The 18,298-nt window shown below is 34.9% G+C and overlaps 1 protein-coding gene across 1 annotated transcript in view; it reads left to right on the top strand.

Moving 5' to 3' along the window:
* The window catches only part of STAM (signal transducing adaptor molecule), a 32,484-nt gene that overhangs the window by 8,320 nt on the left and 5,866 nt on the right, over positions 1 to 18,298 (top strand). The window contains exons 2-13 of the mRNA XM_083864884.1: positions 2,891 to 2,975; positions 9,540 to 9,615; positions 9,702 to 9,797; positions 10,325 to 10,471; positions 10,742 to 10,832; positions 11,838 to 12,030; positions 12,352 to 12,446; positions 13,634 to 13,722; positions 15,286 to 15,373; positions 16,747 to 16,801; positions 17,106 to 17,259; positions 17,765 to 17,940. Coding sequence (XP_083721010.1) covers positions 2,891 to 2,975; positions 9,540 to 9,615; positions 9,702 to 9,797; positions 10,325 to 10,471; positions 10,742 to 10,832; positions 11,838 to 12,030; positions 12,352 to 12,446; positions 13,634 to 13,722; positions 15,286 to 15,373; positions 16,747 to 16,801; positions 17,106 to 17,259; positions 17,765 to 17,940 — 1,345 coding nt within the window. The remainder of the gene's footprint in view (positions 1 to 2,890; positions 2,976 to 9,539; positions 9,616 to 9,701; positions 9,798 to 10,324; positions 10,472 to 10,741; positions 10,833 to 11,837; positions 12,031 to 12,351; positions 12,447 to 13,633; positions 13,723 to 15,285; positions 15,374 to 16,746; positions 16,802 to 17,105; positions 17,260 to 17,764; positions 17,941 to 18,298) is intronic.

Here is an 18,298-nt window from a genome sequence, read left to right as displayed (position 1 = left end):
TCTGTGAAACACTCATGCAACATAGGAAATTTTGTCAAAGCGTCTTTGTTACTTCTGTTCCCAGTGGTGAAAGGTGATAGTTATTTGCTAATGCTCTGACAGAGATAGAGGCCTTTTTTGTGGACAATCAGCTCAGACAATGTGCTGCTAACATTCTCAGTATGCTCTTAACTCCCCTTGTTTGAGACAGAATTTGAGTAAAACTAGAGGCAATTTTTTTCTCATGTCTTATCATTAATTTTATTATCCAGCGGAATTATTGGATGGTTGTTGCTACAGAAGACTGAAAGTATACATTGAAACTTGGTTTCAGGCTGAAATTTAGTAAGAAACTATTGGATGTTTGTTCATGGAGGAAATAACCTTGACTATCAAGGAGGAAGGCATTGCAAGCAAATGGCACTTTTACATAGGACTAACTTGGAGTGCCAAGAAGGAATGTTGCCACAGCAGGAAACTTGTAGTTGTACTCATGGATAAATTCACAAAATATTCTCATTGAGAATTAAAATTAAGGCTGTCATCAATGTGGTTAATGTAGATCAAGGATTTCGTCAATCACTATCTTACTTGTAGTTTTAGCCAGTGTTTAAATTAGCATAAAGCACAGTTTGCTCTTATATTAAAACATTTAGCATGCATTAGTTTACTCCTTGGTTTGTAGAAGACATAACCAATTACTATGCCATTTCTCTTTGTTGACATTTTGAGGAAAGAAGGCTTAATTGTTGTCAAAAATACAGACAACTGTCTGTTATGTAGAACAATGGATAAGACCAAGGTTTCAGTTCCATTGGATTGCTCATCTCTCTGCTGAAGAATGTGCTGACTGAAGTGCAGCATTAGGCATGAGTGACCAGTCTTGGGTTTGTGAGCTCCATGTGTGAGCTTGGAGCCTGGCAGGAACTTAAGGCTTTGGAGAGAACTGTGCAGGCACATTTTGACTGCAGCTGGTCCAGCTCCAGTAAAGCTGGCAATGAACTGAAACAGTGGAGTCCTGGAAGTGAACTCTCTCCATGTGGTCTGTTTTATGTGTCTATGGACTCTGCTTATCTGCTGCATTCAGTTTGGGGAATGCAGTGTAGGCGACTCAGGCTCTACATTTCAAAAAAGCAGTTCTGGTGCTGCAGAGTTGAGGCTGTCTTTGGTGGCAGAACAGCTGTTGTGTGCATAGACTGAAATTTCAGAAGACTGCCTTGGCCTGTGATGCTTCATTGAGTTCAAGTGTCTTACCTGAAAATCACAAATTTCTATGATTTTTAGCTATAGGCATGATTTGGAACAAGAGCAGACTGAAAGTAAAATGAAGTGGTTCATTGATCAGCTGGTATATCTTAGTGCTAGATGTTAGCATGATGTCTACCCATAATTTTTGATATTTCTGTTGATTATGACTGCTTTTTCTAATCAAATAAGTTTCCTGATGAGGTTTAGAGAGAAGAGACAGTGTCTTTTTACTTATCTGAGAAAATATACTGAATTGTAACTAACTTCTATCTAGAATTTCCCTATACTGTTTTGCTCTTTTTCTTGCATCAGGCACTACAGCTGATGTTTTACCATTTCAGTTGTATATATGTCAGTGTTGAATTTTCCCTCAGAAATACTTTGGGAGCACATAACCATCGTTTTCCTTTTCTGAATTTTTGTTCTGAATGTATAAACTAATTAGCTGTAACTTATTTCAATTTGCAGGAGATCAAAACTCATTCATAAGAAAAAACATCAACTTCGATATGAATAATCCTTGTAAATTTTTGAGATTTGATGTTTTGCTTTGTCTTTCTCTTTGTGATTTTGCCAGTGCTAATCTAGTAATGAATCTCTCCTGGCAGATGAGTCTTTATATGAAATCTGTGATTCCTTTCATAAAACTAAGTAATCCAAGACATTCCCTGAAAGATGGTACTCGTTGCTGAGGCATACTTTGTGTTTTGTAGATTAAGCTGTAAACATTAGATGAAGCAGGGATGGGAAACAAAGTTTCTATATTATTCTGTGCCCATTCTCCTATTTGGTTACTTACTGAAAATGCTGGTGCATTGCCTTACGCTCTCCAGTCCTGGTCTGGTCTATCAGTATTTAGATAATCTATTGAGCTGCAGTGTAAGGCTCTGTTTTCTTTAATGCTTTTATTTATTGTTATCCTTGGTGTAACTAAGCTTTTCTTGGGGAGAAATAGGGAGAGAGTCTATTTTTTAGTTCTGACATTGACTCTATTTCTTTTCTACCTCATCTCTCTGTTTCTTTAGTCTTCACCAGGGACTCTTGTCCTATTAAAAAATTTGGAAGGAAAAGTCCCAGTAATTTCTTTGAGATTAGCTTTGATTTAGCAGTCTTTACAGCTGAAAAGAAACAGTGAAATATACATCCAAAGCTGAAATAAGAATGGGAACATAAAAGTTTAGTGATTATGATGACTTTTAAAATCTTTTTTGTTGAGATATCATACATGAAAGGAAATGCAAGATACAGCACTTTAGTGTCTAGGAAGGTGATAAATTCAGTTGTATCTGACTCTGCAAACAGTGCTTTGAATATGCTTTGAATACCCATGCTTTAGGTATTCATATCTTAATTAACTTGATAGTTTCAAATGGAAAAAAAATATGTTGGTAGCTACACTTGTGTCATGTTCTGGGTTCATCTTTATTATATGGCAAAACAACCCCAAAATATGTTTTCTCATTAATTAAAATTCATGGTCACAAGTGAACATTGGAAAATTAAAAAATAATTAGATACAACATTTTTAATATATGAATTTTATTAAATATAGGAATTGGTCATACATTTAGCAATATGCAAAAAGGTATATTTCAACATCTTTGTTGGCAACTTTTAATTTTTTTTAATTTGCATTTTGTTTTACTTATACTTTATTTATCAGAGAAAGCAACCAGTGAGATGAACACTGCAGAGGACTGGGGCCTCATCTTAGACATCTGTGATAAAGTTGGACAGTCACGCACAGGGTAAGTGACTTCAGGAATTTCCTACCCAAATGTTTTTAATTCTGTTATTTCACTCTCATATACCCAGGTGCGAGGAATGAATTTTTTATTATTTTTCATGAACTTCTGCAACAGCTGAATTTAACTTAAATTGATTACAAGTAAAAAGAAAATGACTGGGGTTTCTGCTGAGATATTTTGCAATCCTTCCTTTGGAGATACTGGCCAATCTGTTAAAATTAGGACTTGTGTACAGCAGCTTTTTGCCAATATAACAGATTAAATAAAATGATATATTTTAGTAGTATCACTGTAAACTCAGGAGGCTTCATGAGGCATGTTTCTTACAGAATCATAATCTAAGTTGGAAGTGACCTCTGGATGTCATGTAGTCCAACCCCTCCAGCTTCAAACAGGTCTAATTAGATCAGGTTGCTGAGGGCCGTGTCGAGTCTTAAATGCCTCCAAGGTCAAAGGTTCTACAACTTCTGTGGGCAACATCTTTCAGTATTTAGCTAGTTCTACTTACTAAGTGAGGAAATAAAAAATAATCTGCAATTTGATTACAATTTCCCCGGTTCCAACTTGACTGTTGCAACTTGTCCTATGACTGTGCAATTCTAAGGAAGAATCTGGCTGCATCATCTGTATATACTCTGATTAATTGATTGCTGAATGCAATAAGGCCCACTTTTTGTCTGCTCTTCTCAAAGCTGAAAGTACCTCTCCTACCTATTTTTCCTTGTATGTAACCCTCCCTGACCATACTAGCAGCTGTCCATTGGGCTTAGGGCAGTGTGTAAATAGCCTTCTTGTACTGAGGAGCCCCAAACTGGACAAAGTTTCCAGATGCAATCTTACAAGTGCAGAATAGAGGGGAAAGGTCACTTTCCTGACTTTGTTGGTTGTGCTGACCAGTCCTTTGAGCCAGGATGTGGTTGGTTGTCTTTGCTGCCAAGCTGCACTGCTGACACCTCTCACCCAATAGGACCTGCAGATCATTTCCTGCTTTTCACGTGGTCATCTTCTGGCCTCATTTAAATTACCCTAACCTCATTACCTCATTACCCTTGTCCTTGTTGGACTTCCAGTCTGCCTATTTCTCCAGCCTGTCTTGGTCCCTCTCAACATTAGCCAAGCCCTCCAGTATATTGATTGTTTCCCTTCAACTTGCTTTGGTCAGTAAGTTACTGAGAGCACTGTTGGTCCCAGCAGAAATCCCTGAAGGATACTAGCTGGAATTTGCACTACAGATGACACTCTTTGAGCCTAGGAGACCAGTTTTCCACCCACCTTTATCCAGCCTGTATTTCACCATCTGTGTTATAAGGATACTGTAAGAGCTTCAGCTGTATGTCAAAAATTTGCTAAAACCAAAGTATAAAGCATCTGCTATCCTCCATTGTTCTTGGCATCAGACTACCAGCATCTTTGTCACAGAAAACAATAAAGCTTTGTGTTTCTTCCCTTTGTTTTCAGACGCTATTCTCTGTCATCAGGGTTTTGATAAATAGACATTTTGGAGATATGATACTAAATTAAACACATTTAATATGGGCTGATAATGTTTCCATTATTAAATATTTACCGAGCTCTTTCATAGATTTTATACATGAAATACTTTTTGGACAAGAAAAGAGAAAGTGTAATTTGAGCTAGCATTTAAAAAATACAGTTTAAAGACATAATTTCAGTGTATTGATAGTGCTTTCAGACGGTGTAGTATTAGGATTTGGAAATGTTTTAAATACACCTTCTTGAAGCATTCCTTGTAGCAATTCAGGAAAGAACAGACTCAAGAAGAGAGTTTTGCCACTGATGCTGTGAAAGTCTTCTCTGAGAATTGCTTGGATTGCCTTGTAAAACTGCCAGATACAGTGTGAGCTGCCAGACTGCAAAGTCCCACCTGGGACTTTTGTTTCAAAGGACAGGTTTGCAAATAAGCTTATTCCTTGGGATTAGAGATGGTCTCTGGAGGAGTACTTAAAAATAGCACAGCATATTGAGACTTCAGTGCTGTTGTGTATAACTGTAGTTAAGATAACAGCTAGAAAGTTGTTAATAATGTTTCATATTAGTCTTTATATGTAAAACTGCATTTCTATTCCTTGAGCATGTTGATGCTGAGCTTGTAACAGTATTATTGAATTTTTCAATATTCTATTTATTCACTAAAGGCCTTTCCACAGATGAAATTTAGTCTCACAACAACATAGTCTGAACAGTGCTCAAATGTATGTAGCTGCAAGAGACTTCAGTACAGACAAAGCTAGAGATCTTCAATAACATGCAGCTAAATTCCTGTTAGGACTTGTGAGGTTTGTTTGTGTTGATTTTGGTCATTTTCTTTTGTGTGTTTGTATTTTAATCTTTTTCTTAATAAAACTGTTTTATAAAAGAAAAGTGGGACTTTAAACTTTGTAATATTTGTCCTGCTTGTAATAGGCTGCCAGCTGACTTGCTGCTTAAATTCAGATTCTGTTACAACTTGCTGAGAGTGAGTTTTCTTTGTTTTTGATGGATTATGTCATAGAGTGGCAAGGTAAAGCAAGACAAGGTTTCCTATTAAGAAGTTTAAATAAGATGTGCTTTAAACGAGATACTGAGATCAGCTTTAATCTTTTAACCAATTCTGCTCCCAGTACAAGCTGTTTGTTACTGTTCTTGGCAGAAGTTTAGATTACAGAATCTCTCCTTTGTGGATTTTCTTCGCACCAGTCTGTTAACTTCATTGCATCCTGCAGCATTCTAGATGTGGATTGCCTTACACCTGAAGCCACAGTAGCCTGGAAAAACGCTTACTCATTAGGTAGCACTTCTGGTATAGCACATTGTCTGCCAACTTTTTGGTATCCAGATTAATTGTTGGAAACCTGTTCTGCTAGAAAGGTGTTTTCTCATAACAAAAATTAGTTACAGTTCCATGACATAATAGCTACTGTTATTTCTTACGTTGTAATACTTTCCGTACCGAGAATTACAAATTGCTGTGAATGTTATTTTACTTCCTTTAATCCAAACAACTAGAACAGATTTTTAGCAAGTTAGAATTCCACTTAATCCCTCTCTTTGACTACTTCCTCTGTTTTTTGTGAATTTCAAAATTAGTTATTAGAATTTTTATAGAAAACACAGGAAAGACAGAAAATATGTCAATATTTTAAACTTTGCGACTTGTTTACAATAGCCTGTATGAAATACTACTCTATATAGTATAGAATTAACTTAATACTTTCTGCATGTTTTGCATATCATGTTCTTAGATGATCTAAAATTTGTCTAATGATAAGACAACACATTTTTTTAATCTCTGAATTTTCTTTTAGGAACTCATACAGCTCAGCAGTTGCACATTGCATTGTTTGCATCTTGTTTTTTGCCAATATTAGCTCAGCGAGCAAGTTGCCTTTTCAACATAGAAACATGATTAAAACAAAGGTTTTACTGTTAGAGGCAATCCTTTCTGTCTCCTAGTTTTGTTGAAAACTTGTTTATTTCAAAATCTTAAATCACATGGTGTGAATCTTGGGGCTGTCCTTTGCAGGGCCAGGAGTTGGACTTCAATGATCTTTGATGGTGCCTTACAGCTAGGATATTCTATGATTATATATTTGATTGGCATTTTAAATCTGACTACAGGAAAGGTTAGATTTTTGCATAATGTTGGTTTTCTGCAATGAAAATGCTTACAAAACTGAATCTGTAGTTTATCATGTCGGGATAAATAACATTATAAAATTTGAATGGTTCATTAAACAGAATAAAGGAAAAAATTAAAAGACAAGTATGGTATGTTTTAACAAAGATGCCCACCCTTCTTCAGTCATTTCAGTGCTAGCCAGTTCCTAACTCTTCATCATGTTTGCATTTGGCTTTGAGACCGTTGTACTGTTTATTTCATGAGACATATCAGTCTACATTGAAACTGTCACAACTTCAGCTTTTTTCCGTAAAAGTTACTTAATAAAAAAATGGTGGCTGAAAAAAAAATTAAGTTGGTGGCTGAGAGACTACACCAAGGGTTGAGAAAATAGAAATGTTCATTGCAGCACTCCCTGTTGGGGGTGGTATTGGAAAATTGTTATTGAGAAATGATTTGTCCATATTGCTGCTTGCCTAACTTTGTCTTGATTATTTAAGGATTAATCACAGCCTCAGCAAGTCAGTATTCTGGTTAGCTATTTCTTCTTTGGTTGTTTCTGTGCCTGTTCATGCAAGAGAGAACAGCAAAATTGCTTATTTGATAGTTTTCTGATGTTTCTTCCACTTTTCCTCCCTCAAATTACACAATCTCAGTAGCATTTTACATTGTAATTGCAGTGTATGTCTAGCAGGCTGACCAGGAAGCTTTATCACCAGCCTGTTTCTGAAGGAGCAAGGAGGAAAGCTGAGTCCCACAGAGTTACCTTAGACTATAAATGAACAATAAATTCCTGAATATATCTGAAATGTTTTGTGCAGAGTAGTATTTTAGATTGCAAATGCTGCTAATTGTGTCCTTGTTAAATAGAATACAATCAGATTTTTTCCTACATTCTAAAGCTAAACCTGAGATTCATTGTGAATATTTTCTTTATGTATTGATAGATGATACCATATTATACCACATATGTTACATGGCTTCTATTGTATCTTGCTATAATTTCACCCTCCTTATTTGTTATTACTACTCATTGTGGTGTCTCTGAAATTCTGATCATAGCATTATTGGAGTGGAACTGTGGCCTGATATTTGTATAGTATGGTTTGGAGAGATGCCTAATCAGTAGATAGAATTCTACACTCATGGAGTGCTTGCTTCCTTCTGGGTTCTGCATAGTGCTTCTCATAATTTACACACTAAATCGTATGATGAATTAATTAAAAGTAAAAATAAGAATTACAGGTCTATCTAGAATAGGTTTTCTTAGTCTGTGTGACTTAAGACTGTTACACCTGGATTATTTTCTTTATCTACGTGCAATCAAAAGATTTATTATTTTAAACATTTGAGTATTTAAAAACACTTAACACTCAAGTATTGGTTATTTCTGTTAAATATATGAACAAGTAGATTGTACTTGAGACATGTGGATGATCATTTGGCTTTGAGGCTTTCTCATTACTTTTAATAAGACTTTGGATTCCTTTGGCTAATGGTCCTGTTCCTGAACTGCTAAGCTTTTGATTCTGCACGTTGCCTTCATAAATACTGGCTTCACAATGGGCAAGCACTTTTTTAGCTTGCAATCATATCACATTGTTAATCCTACTCATAAACTAATGGCTAAAGAAAGCAGTTATTTCTAAAAATTTTAACCTGTATATTCTTTCTCAATTAAAGTAAACGTATGAGAAGTCTTGGGTAATTAATAGAGAAAAGGTAGTACTTGCCTTAAAGCCTTCATCTGTAAAAATTGGTATATGAAGGTATACACGGAATGATATGTACTTGTGCTGCGTGACAGCACTTTCTATAATTAGTGCCACTAAAAATGAGGTGGACATTTCTGTAAAATGTAGACACTGCCAAATATAGTATAGCCAAGCAGTGGTGTAACTTATACCTGAGTTTCACTTTAGTTTTTCAGTATCAGTTCAACAGAAAAATACTTTTGCTTCCAAAGACAACCATGCTATAAATGTGTAAACTCCATAAATGTATAAAATCTGTTGGATTAGATTTACCTTCTCTGTTCCTCTTTATCTACTTACCCTCTTTCAGGGTTTCTTTTCAGGGCTATTCACCATATAATGATTGTATACCCATGATAATTCCTACTGCAGCCTGGCTCAGCTTTCCACCAATTTATAGATGGAACAAAAGTTCAGAAAGTCACATAGATGTTATTATGCTAAACTTTCTGAAATCCCCTTTCAAATTCTTTGTTGAAGTTGCTTTTCATATTATTTCTATCTACCACAACATAGGTAAGACTTGAATTCTATATTTAATTGTTTTGAAACTTTGATGTAGATTGTCTATCAGGTTTTTTAGAAATTATTAGTTCATTATATGTCTTCTTTATAAATGCTATTCGGTAGATTAAAAGAGACTCTGAGGAACATGATGGTAATTCAAAATAAAAGTAGAATAAGGGTGTTGGTAAATCAGTAAGGAAGGAAATGCCCTTTTAACCAGTTCTGCTCCAGTACAAGCTGTTTGTTACTGTCCTTGGCAGAAGTTTAGATTAATCTGTCCTTTGTGGATTTTCCTTGCACCAGTCTGTAAGCTTCACATATATCTGAAATATAGAGGAGTAGGTGCATGGATTACAGAGAATTCCAGTTCTCTAATTGTAAGGGATTTTATGCATTTCTGGAGTATTTACAGTAATTCGGTCTAAATACAAGGGATAATATAAATTACTGAGAGGTTTTGATAATTAAGAGAGCTACAGAAATCCTACAGATAGAAATGGCTACAACTGTTTATGGTGTTTAATTTATTTTTAAATGTTTTTGTTTTAAATTATAAGCTACTAAATAATTTACTCATGATGTTCAGGAGATCTTGCTGTCTATTAATGTGGTCAGCATTGTCATGTGTGCAATAGGAAATGTACATTCTAGTACATAATTTTAAAGCTATCTCATGTTTTTTAGGCCTAAAGACTGTCTCCGCTCTATTATGAAGAGAGTGAACCATAAAGATCCGCACGTCGCTATGCAAGCATTAACAGTAGGTCCTTTTTAATGTAGTTAATTTTCTTCCTGAAAAGTTACATTGCAAAAAAAATCTCAAAATTTTAATCTTTCTTTCATTAGCTTCTAGGAGCATGTGTATCAAACTGTGGCAAAATCTTTCATTTAGAAGTCTGTTCAAGAGATTTTGCCAGTGAAGTGAGCAATGTATTGAATAAGGTAATGTATTACATTGATTTAAACATTTCACCTATAAGTGGAATCAGATAGAGCATTGGAGTAATCTGAAAGTGGAGTGGAATCTACTTTTAGAGGACTGGATAGGCGAGGGAGGGGAAGGAGAGAAGATTACTGTAAAGGCTGTGGCTCTCAGAATTTCTAGAATGCCACTTCATACTAGTTAACATAGTGTTCTGTTTGGGGGAGGTGTGGCATGTTAATTTAAAAATAAGCTACTATATTTTCACTTTAAGTAACATCAGTAAAACACTAAATACAAATATGATGAAATGGAGATAAAATGGGGTTTCTATGTAATTATATTTTACTTTATTTTGGGCCTAGCACATACTGTATTGGTACAAACACAATGCTGATGTATTATTCTCCCTTTCTAATAAAGACTGAGTGCTAAATTTGACGACAAAATAAAGTATCTACATGTTTTATATTGACAGTAACATGCAATTACTTGAAATTAAGATAAAATTCCTACATTATTTAACTAGTTTCTACTGTCCATGCAGGGTCATCCAAAAGTTTGTGAAAAACTGAAAGCCCTTATGGTGGAATGGACTGATGAATTCAAGAATGACCCACAGCTTAGTTTAATATCTGCTATGATAAAAAATCTTAAGGAGCAAGGAGTTACTTTCCCAGCTATTGGTTCACAGGTATATTTGATTTTTGTTATCCTCAAAGTGTGTGACAAATTCTTTTTATCCTCAGCTATGTGTTTTACAGTTTGTAGTCTTGAATTCTAGAATGTTTGGCAAACAAATTGAAAACTACTTTGTCTTAATAAAACCTTTCTTTGAGGAGCGAAATGCTCTCAATTACTTTAGATTTTTATATAGCAGATGGATACAAAGCAAAATGGTGAACTTAATGCACTGTCACTGTTTTTTGTTGTATTCATTTTTACATCTTCTACTTTTGGCTAGGCTGCTGAACAGGCAAAAGCAAGTCCAGCTCTAGTTGCCAAAGATCCTGGGACAGTAGCCACCAAAAAGGAAGAGGAGGATTTAGCTAAAGGTGAGTGCATTTATTTGCTGACAAGGTCCTTGTTGATTTATTTAAATTAACATTAGCCAATCCGTATGTGTTATTAATGGTTTCTTTAATAGCCAACCCATAAAAGTCTACTTTTAAAGAGATCTGTGTCTCAAAAGCATATCTGCATGAGTTTCATAATGTTTGTGTCCACCCTGCCCCTTCTTAAATATGTTCCATTTTTTTCTGAAAAATTGAGCTGAGTTTAATATGAGTGAAATTTCTCTGCTCAGTTAAGCTTAATTGAAAATGACCCAGAAATGTGAAATTATGGAATGATGGGGAGGAAAAAAAAGGAAGAGCCAAATTTTTGCTTGTTTAAGCAAAAATAATTTTGTTAATTATGAATTAAGGAGGGACTTTACTATGAAGGTGACCAAGCACTGGCACAGGTTTCCCAGGGACGTCATGGTGTCTTTATTCTTGGAGACATTAAAAAGTTGTCCTTGCCAGTCAGGTGTCCTTGGCTGTGGTGACCCTGTATGAACAGGGGATTGGACCAAATGACTTCCAGAGGTGCCTTCCAACCTCAGCCAGTCTGTGTAAATCTGATTCTGTGAATCCAGGCTAAAGACTCCTGTCTAACAGAGAACCAGTGTGCACTGGAACATCTGTATCTTTTTAACGTTTCAAGCAGTCTGGAAAAGTTCAACACGGTGTAAGATGTAAAGTAAGAATGTAAATATTTTTCATCCGTTCAAGGTTATAACAATAATATAATAATAAAAATTGGATGACTTTGAGGAGTTATTCTATTTGTGCTTAAATTCTGTTTATTCATCCTGTCCATTTTGGAAGCCTCAGAAAATCCATAGGCAGAATTCTGCTCTCTCTTTGTTATTTACCATTACTTCTACGAGAAAGACAGAAAGTCATTAAAATGCAACAAGAATAGAATCATACTAAAAGTTTTCACAGAATAAAATTTTCATATCAATCAACACCTTTATATAGGGAATTTTAATCTAAATAACTCTTCTTTTATAGCTATTGAGCTGTCACTAAAAGAACAAAGGCAACAGCAAACAACACTTTCCAGTTTGTATCCGAGCACCTCAAGCCTCTTAACAAACCACAAACATGAGGGTCGAAAGGTTCGTGCAATCTACGATTTCGAGGCTGCTGAAGATAACGAACTAACTTTTAAAGCTGGAGAACTTATCACTATCCTTGATGACAGGTAAGTTATATAGAATGCCTACTAGAATTATGTTCAACTAAAATTAACTAGAAATAATTGTATCTTCTATGTAGAAGCATACCTTGAAATACAATGAATGGAAATGTACTTTCGTATTAAATACTTTGTTATCTCCTAGATCTTTTACAAAGAAATATATTTGCATAAAATTATTGTGTAAAGATTTCTGCATATATACAAGTTATATTTATGTGCTAGTAATACAAAAGCTTTTACTGTGCAATTCCTAGGAGAGTTCCATGTGAATACGGATTTCTGATGTATGGGGGCTTTACTTTATTTTATTTTTTTTATCTTTAGTGATCCAAATTGGTGGAAAGGTGAAACTCATCAGGGTATAGGATTGTTTCCATCTAATTTTGTAACAGCTGATCTTTCTGCTGAGCCTGAAATGAGTAAGTAACATTACATTTATGTATATATGTTTAACTCTGCCATGGCTCATGGGTGATTTCCTTTCCCTTATGATGGAGTTCAGTTGCAAGTTAATGTGATAACTGAAGTAAAACTGAGGAGCCCTTCCTATGCTATCACAAACCAAGGTTCCTCTAAACTGTCTTTTGCCAAAAAATGCTGCTGTCTGCTACTGCTTTTGTCAGCAGCTTCTTGGAGACTCATGGAATCACTCCATTGACACCTAGACAAACGTGGGCAACAGCAGCTTTTTTTCCAAATTGCCTTTTTGTCAATGGTGCATATCTACTTGAGATGAAACTGAAGGCCCCATGGCAGATAGGACTTGGAGGTAGATTGCCAGTGTTCAAATAGTTCAAGAAACCTACATACTGTAGATAGGTACATGTGCATAGTGGACAGAGGGATTTTCTGAATGCAGCTTATTTACTTGTATCTATATTCATCCAATCTACTTAAATATTTAATAAAAATATTAAATATTAGACAAAACTTCAAGATTCTAGAGTGGATTACAGTAAATCTCATGGGTTTACAAGATTAATCTCAATTTGAGGGTGATAGAAGTATGAGCAGGTCAGCAGAATCATATGCTGTAGAAGTAATTTGTGCTATGTTAAGATTATCTAATAAGAGTGTATGATAAGAGTTGTATTTGGCTTTTTTTGCTAAATATAGAGCTTTTTTGTGAGTGAATGAGATGCTTTGCATATAGGATTTGGTGAAGAAGGAATAGAGAAGCTTGAGGCCTTTTGATTGTGTACTTTGCTCTGGAGAAAAGAAGGCTCAGTTTGTCATGGATGATTTTACCAGTTTAAGATAAAACTTGACTTGCTAGCCCTATTGCTTCCAATCATTCTTTCTGAGTCTTTTATCCTGATGATTTTTTTAATATGTATATTATGTGCAGGAAGACTATGATAAAGCCATTTGCTTGCTAAAACATTTCTGCTGAGCTTTTGTGAACTGATCTATTTTTTAATAATGTGATTTACAGATAGGAAAAATTAGGTTGGTTCCTTTCAAATGCCAATAAAATACTAATTTTTAAAAATTTCACAGTAGATGTTTCAAATGCAAGGAACATGGGCAATATACTAGTTATATAATATTTATGTCATTGTTTATTTTTCTTTTATAAAATTAAGTCTGGCTGTTAATCTTACAGTGAAAGCTGAGAAGAAAACAGTGCAATTCAGTGATGAAGTTCAAGTAGAGACAATAGAACCTGAGCCAGAACCAGTTTATATTGATGAGGTAAGCATGGTAAAAATACTGATTGGTACTAAATGCACTGCTGCAACATTTAAATATGTGATGTTTAACCTCTTCATCTTGTACTTCAAAAATATGATAAAAAGAGAATGGAAGAAGAGGTTTCTTTTAAGCAACAAAAAAAAAAAATAAAAAAAATCTGCAGTATTCTCTTTTGTTTAAGAGTCTTGAAGTTCTTTGGAATTTCTGAAGCTGAATTTGGAACTGCATTCTATTCAGGGCCCTCCTGGGGGTTTTACATCTGTTTACCTCCAAGCTAGAATCTTAGTGTTGAGTGGCACATCTACTTTCAAATTTTGCTTAAAGTAATTCAGGATACCACAGAGATGTCCATCTTGACTGCTCACTTAGATTTATTTCCAGTATAACCACCACTGTCTACCCTCAGACTAAAAGATCTCTTTCTGTCCCTGAAAAGTCTGAAATTCTGTTCCTCTGTAGGTAATATTTACTAAGATATTTACAGTCTCACCATAGTGATCCTGTAGGGTTTCCATGAACGTTCAGTCCAGTAAATTTTTCCCCTGCTTTTTTTTACCTCAACTTGGGTTTTGTCATTGTTTTTTGAAATGAGAAATCAGTTACTGCCTTCCTGAGGTCCTATTTTAGTCCCACCTCAAAAACTCTTCTTCCCAAGAGATACTAGTTTGTAACCTGCTGAAACAGATTATCTGAGGCCTGCCTTGAGGTGCCTTCCAGCTTTTGTTTTCTTTAAGTCCATTATTGATTTTCGTTTTAATGTCTTCTTTTGTTTTTAAATTTGCCACAGTATCATTTTAAAGGAAGTAAACCCACATTTCTGTGGTTTAAGGAGGACAAAACATGGTTTTATTTTCTACTTTCATAAAACCTATATAGCTCAGTGCAAAAAAGACTATTTATTTGATAGTGCTCAGTTAATAAATGATTAAAAATAATTTATGTGTAATATTTTTGATACTTTACTAAATATAGTTCACACCAAGACATATTTTTCAAAGACTTTATGCCTGTTTGTTTTCTAACCTTTGATGTTTTTATTATAAAAGGATTGCACTTAAACTCCTTACTTAAGCTTGACTTATTCTGAAGCAAATCCTGAAATGCCTCCAAACATCATCTTAAAACAACACTTCCATATACCTTGGTAATGACATGGCTCATGTGCTGAATAGGCTTCATGCACTTAAAATTGCTTTTCAATTTTTGAATTTGAAGTACTCTGTGTTCTGTCAAAACATTTCCACTAATCCCACTAGGTGGTGGTATTGCATATGTAATTACTAGGCTGGAAGAATAGGAACTGGTCATAAAATAATACATGTTTAGAAGGAGTTTTCGGAATGAAGGGGTATTCTGCACATTCCACTTGTTACCACTATCTTTTCTCATTTGGCTTTTCCTTGTTCAAGCATCTTCATTCCTGTAAAGTAGCATGTATCATTTGTATTTTCTTAAAGTTAGTCTAGTTGAGTCTCAAGTGCCAAGAGATCAAAATGGCTGTTATGAACAGCTGCTTTAGTTTGCTATCCTGAAAGTGCCTTAATTATGCGATTTGTGTTCTAGGATAAAATGGACCAACTCTTGCAGATGTTACAAAGTGCTGATCCATCTGATGACCAGCCAGACCTCCCAGAACTGCTTCATCTCGAGGGTAACAAAAAAGAACGAATTTTTTCATTGTTGTTTTCCTCATTGGTAATTTTCTGTATCAATGCAAATTGAACTTGCAGCTTCATGAGCATGCAAGAAGCATGACTGCAGCAGCACTTGCTAAATGTATAGCTACATATAGTTCTATTATGCTAATTCAAGGTTACTTGCTCTATACTTAATTAGGCTTTGGTGAACTGTTTTTGGCATAGGTTCTGAAAATTTTTCTATAGATGTGTTTTGAGTCCTTGGTTCCTACCAGTGGTGACATATGCTGATCAACATTTGACAGAAAAACCACTTCATTTTCTTACACCATCCACATGTCCAGTCACAAATATCTTTGAATTGGAGAGCTCATCCTGAGGTGGTCAGGAGCCCAGGACTTGTGGCTGGCAGCAGAGCACTCATCATGTTAACAGACATATAACAATCCTTGTCATGCCTTTTGCCACACTTCATGCTATACATAAAAGTAGGCAGAACTTTGACAGGTTTTACATCTTTTCCCAGCATTTCCCACGTTCAAAGAAGCAGATGGGTACCTCTCATACAACTCCTCTTTTGCCTGGAGTTGCCTTCAAGGAAATGATGTCCTTTCACTCATCATAGCTCAGACATTTTCAAGACCTTCTGCATTTCTAATATGCAAAATTTCCCTTTCAGCTTCCATGTCTGTTTATTTTACATTTGACAAAATCTGCCTTTCTGCTAATTAGCCATGGTTTGCTTGGCAATTAGATGAGCCCTGTGTCCTTCTGCTGAAAGGAGTCATGGAGTGCATTTTTGTTTCTTTTAATGCTTTTTCATTCTGATTCTGGTAAGCTTTTGTGTTGGTTTTTGCACAAGTCAGTGGTTTGGAAAACCCTCTTCCACCAATTAGAATTCTAGTGAGACTAATGTGCTATTAGTCTCTTTGATGTGCAGATGATTGAATCATTGCAACCAGTTTTCTCCTTCATTGTTTTCATAGTCTTTTTGTAGTAAAGTTGGATGAGCACATGATCTACGTTGCAGTGGCAAATCTGCCTTGAAAAGGAGATCACCTTTCAATTTACTTGAACCTTTTTATGCAAAATAGTTTCAGTTTTATACTTCCTGGATGTTAAATGTGGGGTTTTTTCACTTTAATTTATTTTATTTTAAAATGTGCTTATAAAATTGTGCCACTACTGCAAACTTTAGCTGGGTCTCATTCTTAAATTGTTCATGCTACCTCTCTTATTAAAAAAAAATTTGACATACAGATTATAGTAATGAACTAAAAGAAATTTGGATTAGCATCTATTTCTATCTATTTTTTAAATTGTTTTCTGACTTTGCAGTATGGAAATGTTTAATACTCTGATATATTTTAATGTCTTTCTATTCTAGCAATGTGCCACCAGATGGGACCTCTCATAGATGAAAAATTGGAGGATATAGACAGGTAAAAAGAAATGTCATGTGCTTTGACCAACATTAAAATTCATTCTTAGAAATACCAGAATTATTACTTGATAATATCTTAATTTATGTGTCAAAGAAAATATATGTATTTATTTGTAGTTTCTCTGGGAAGAGGTCTGAAGATTTTTTTCCCCGTACTCACATAATAATCTATAGTGTTGTACCATTTGACTGTCTGGCACTTGTCAGGCATCACTTCACAGTAAGAAAATGTTACTGAACACACCTCATGAAATTACGCTGTGTTGTCTGTCCTATGCTAAACTGTAAAGTATATTTTCTAGGAAACATTCAGAACTTTCAGAGCTCAATGTTAAAGCAATGGAGGCTCTTTCTTTGTATAACAAATTGATGAATGAGGACCCAATGTATTCCATGTACGCCAAACTACAAAACCAGCAGTATTACATGCAGTCATCTGGTGTTTCTGGCTCTCAGGTAAGAATGTAACCTTTAATAGTCATTGACCTTATCAACTTCACACTGTCTGAGCAGCATTTTCTCTTGGTTTTTTTTGGATAGTATGTGAAAAAATAAAAATGTTTGTTTTCAGCTACAAGCTTTGGATGCTCTCCTTTTGTGGGTTCTAATGCTTTTAGTGTTTTTCTGTTCAGTTCCTTTTGATCAAGGAAAAAGCCTATCTTGGGCTTTAAGTCACATAAAATTAAAAAATAAAATTGCCAGGGCTTTGCATAGTGGGTCAAAGAAAATAAACTACCAAAGGAGTACAATTTCTCTCCATCTACTCATAGATAATTCAACACGAAAATGATGCTGTGAAAGAATTGCCATTTTTAACTTCAGTAATTTAAATGCTGTTCACTGATATTTAAAAAAAAGAAACTAAAATATTTGAGAGGATGTCTTTACATTCTGAAGTTAGATATTAAATAGAAAACTTTCCTGTATTTGTTTTCTAATATTGCTTTATTTAACTTCCTAGGTTTATCCGGGGCAAACTCAAGGTAATGCATATTTGGTGACAGGAAGTGCACAGATGAGCCACATTCAAGGTTACAGTCTTCCTTCAGAACAGCTCCCTTCTCTCAGCCAAGGCACAGTTACTCCATCTGCCAGCTCAGTAATTCCTGGTCAGCCTGCACAGACGTCTTACACAAAGTAATTTTAAATATTTTTCTATTCAAGTTTAAATCAGTTTAAGCAGAGACTCTTCTTTAAATTACAGAAGTATAATTATAATAAACACAACTGAAAGATACTTTAGTGCAATCATTTCCGGAGTGCTTTTAATTGGTGTCGTGTATTTGGTAAAAATACCTGACAAACTCCTTAAGTTTTTTATTGTTTTAAAAATTTTATCTAGTTTTTAATTTTCTGTATATGAAATATGTAATTTATATAGCTCTAATTTTTTTATATAAAACATTGAGAAAATTATACAGACATGACTTAGTAGTAGTAGGAACTTTTAATATACTTTTAATGATGAAGACTATCTACTGCTCTGGCTGGCTCT

Source organism: Zosterops lateralis (genome assembly GCF_965231275.1).
Source record: "Zosterops lateralis genome assembly, chromosome: 1".
Classification (NCBI taxonomy): Eukaryota; Metazoa; Chordata; class Aves; order Passeriformes; family Zosteropidae; genus Zosterops; species Zosterops lateralis.
This window is presented reverse-complemented; position numbering and strand designations above follow the sequence as displayed.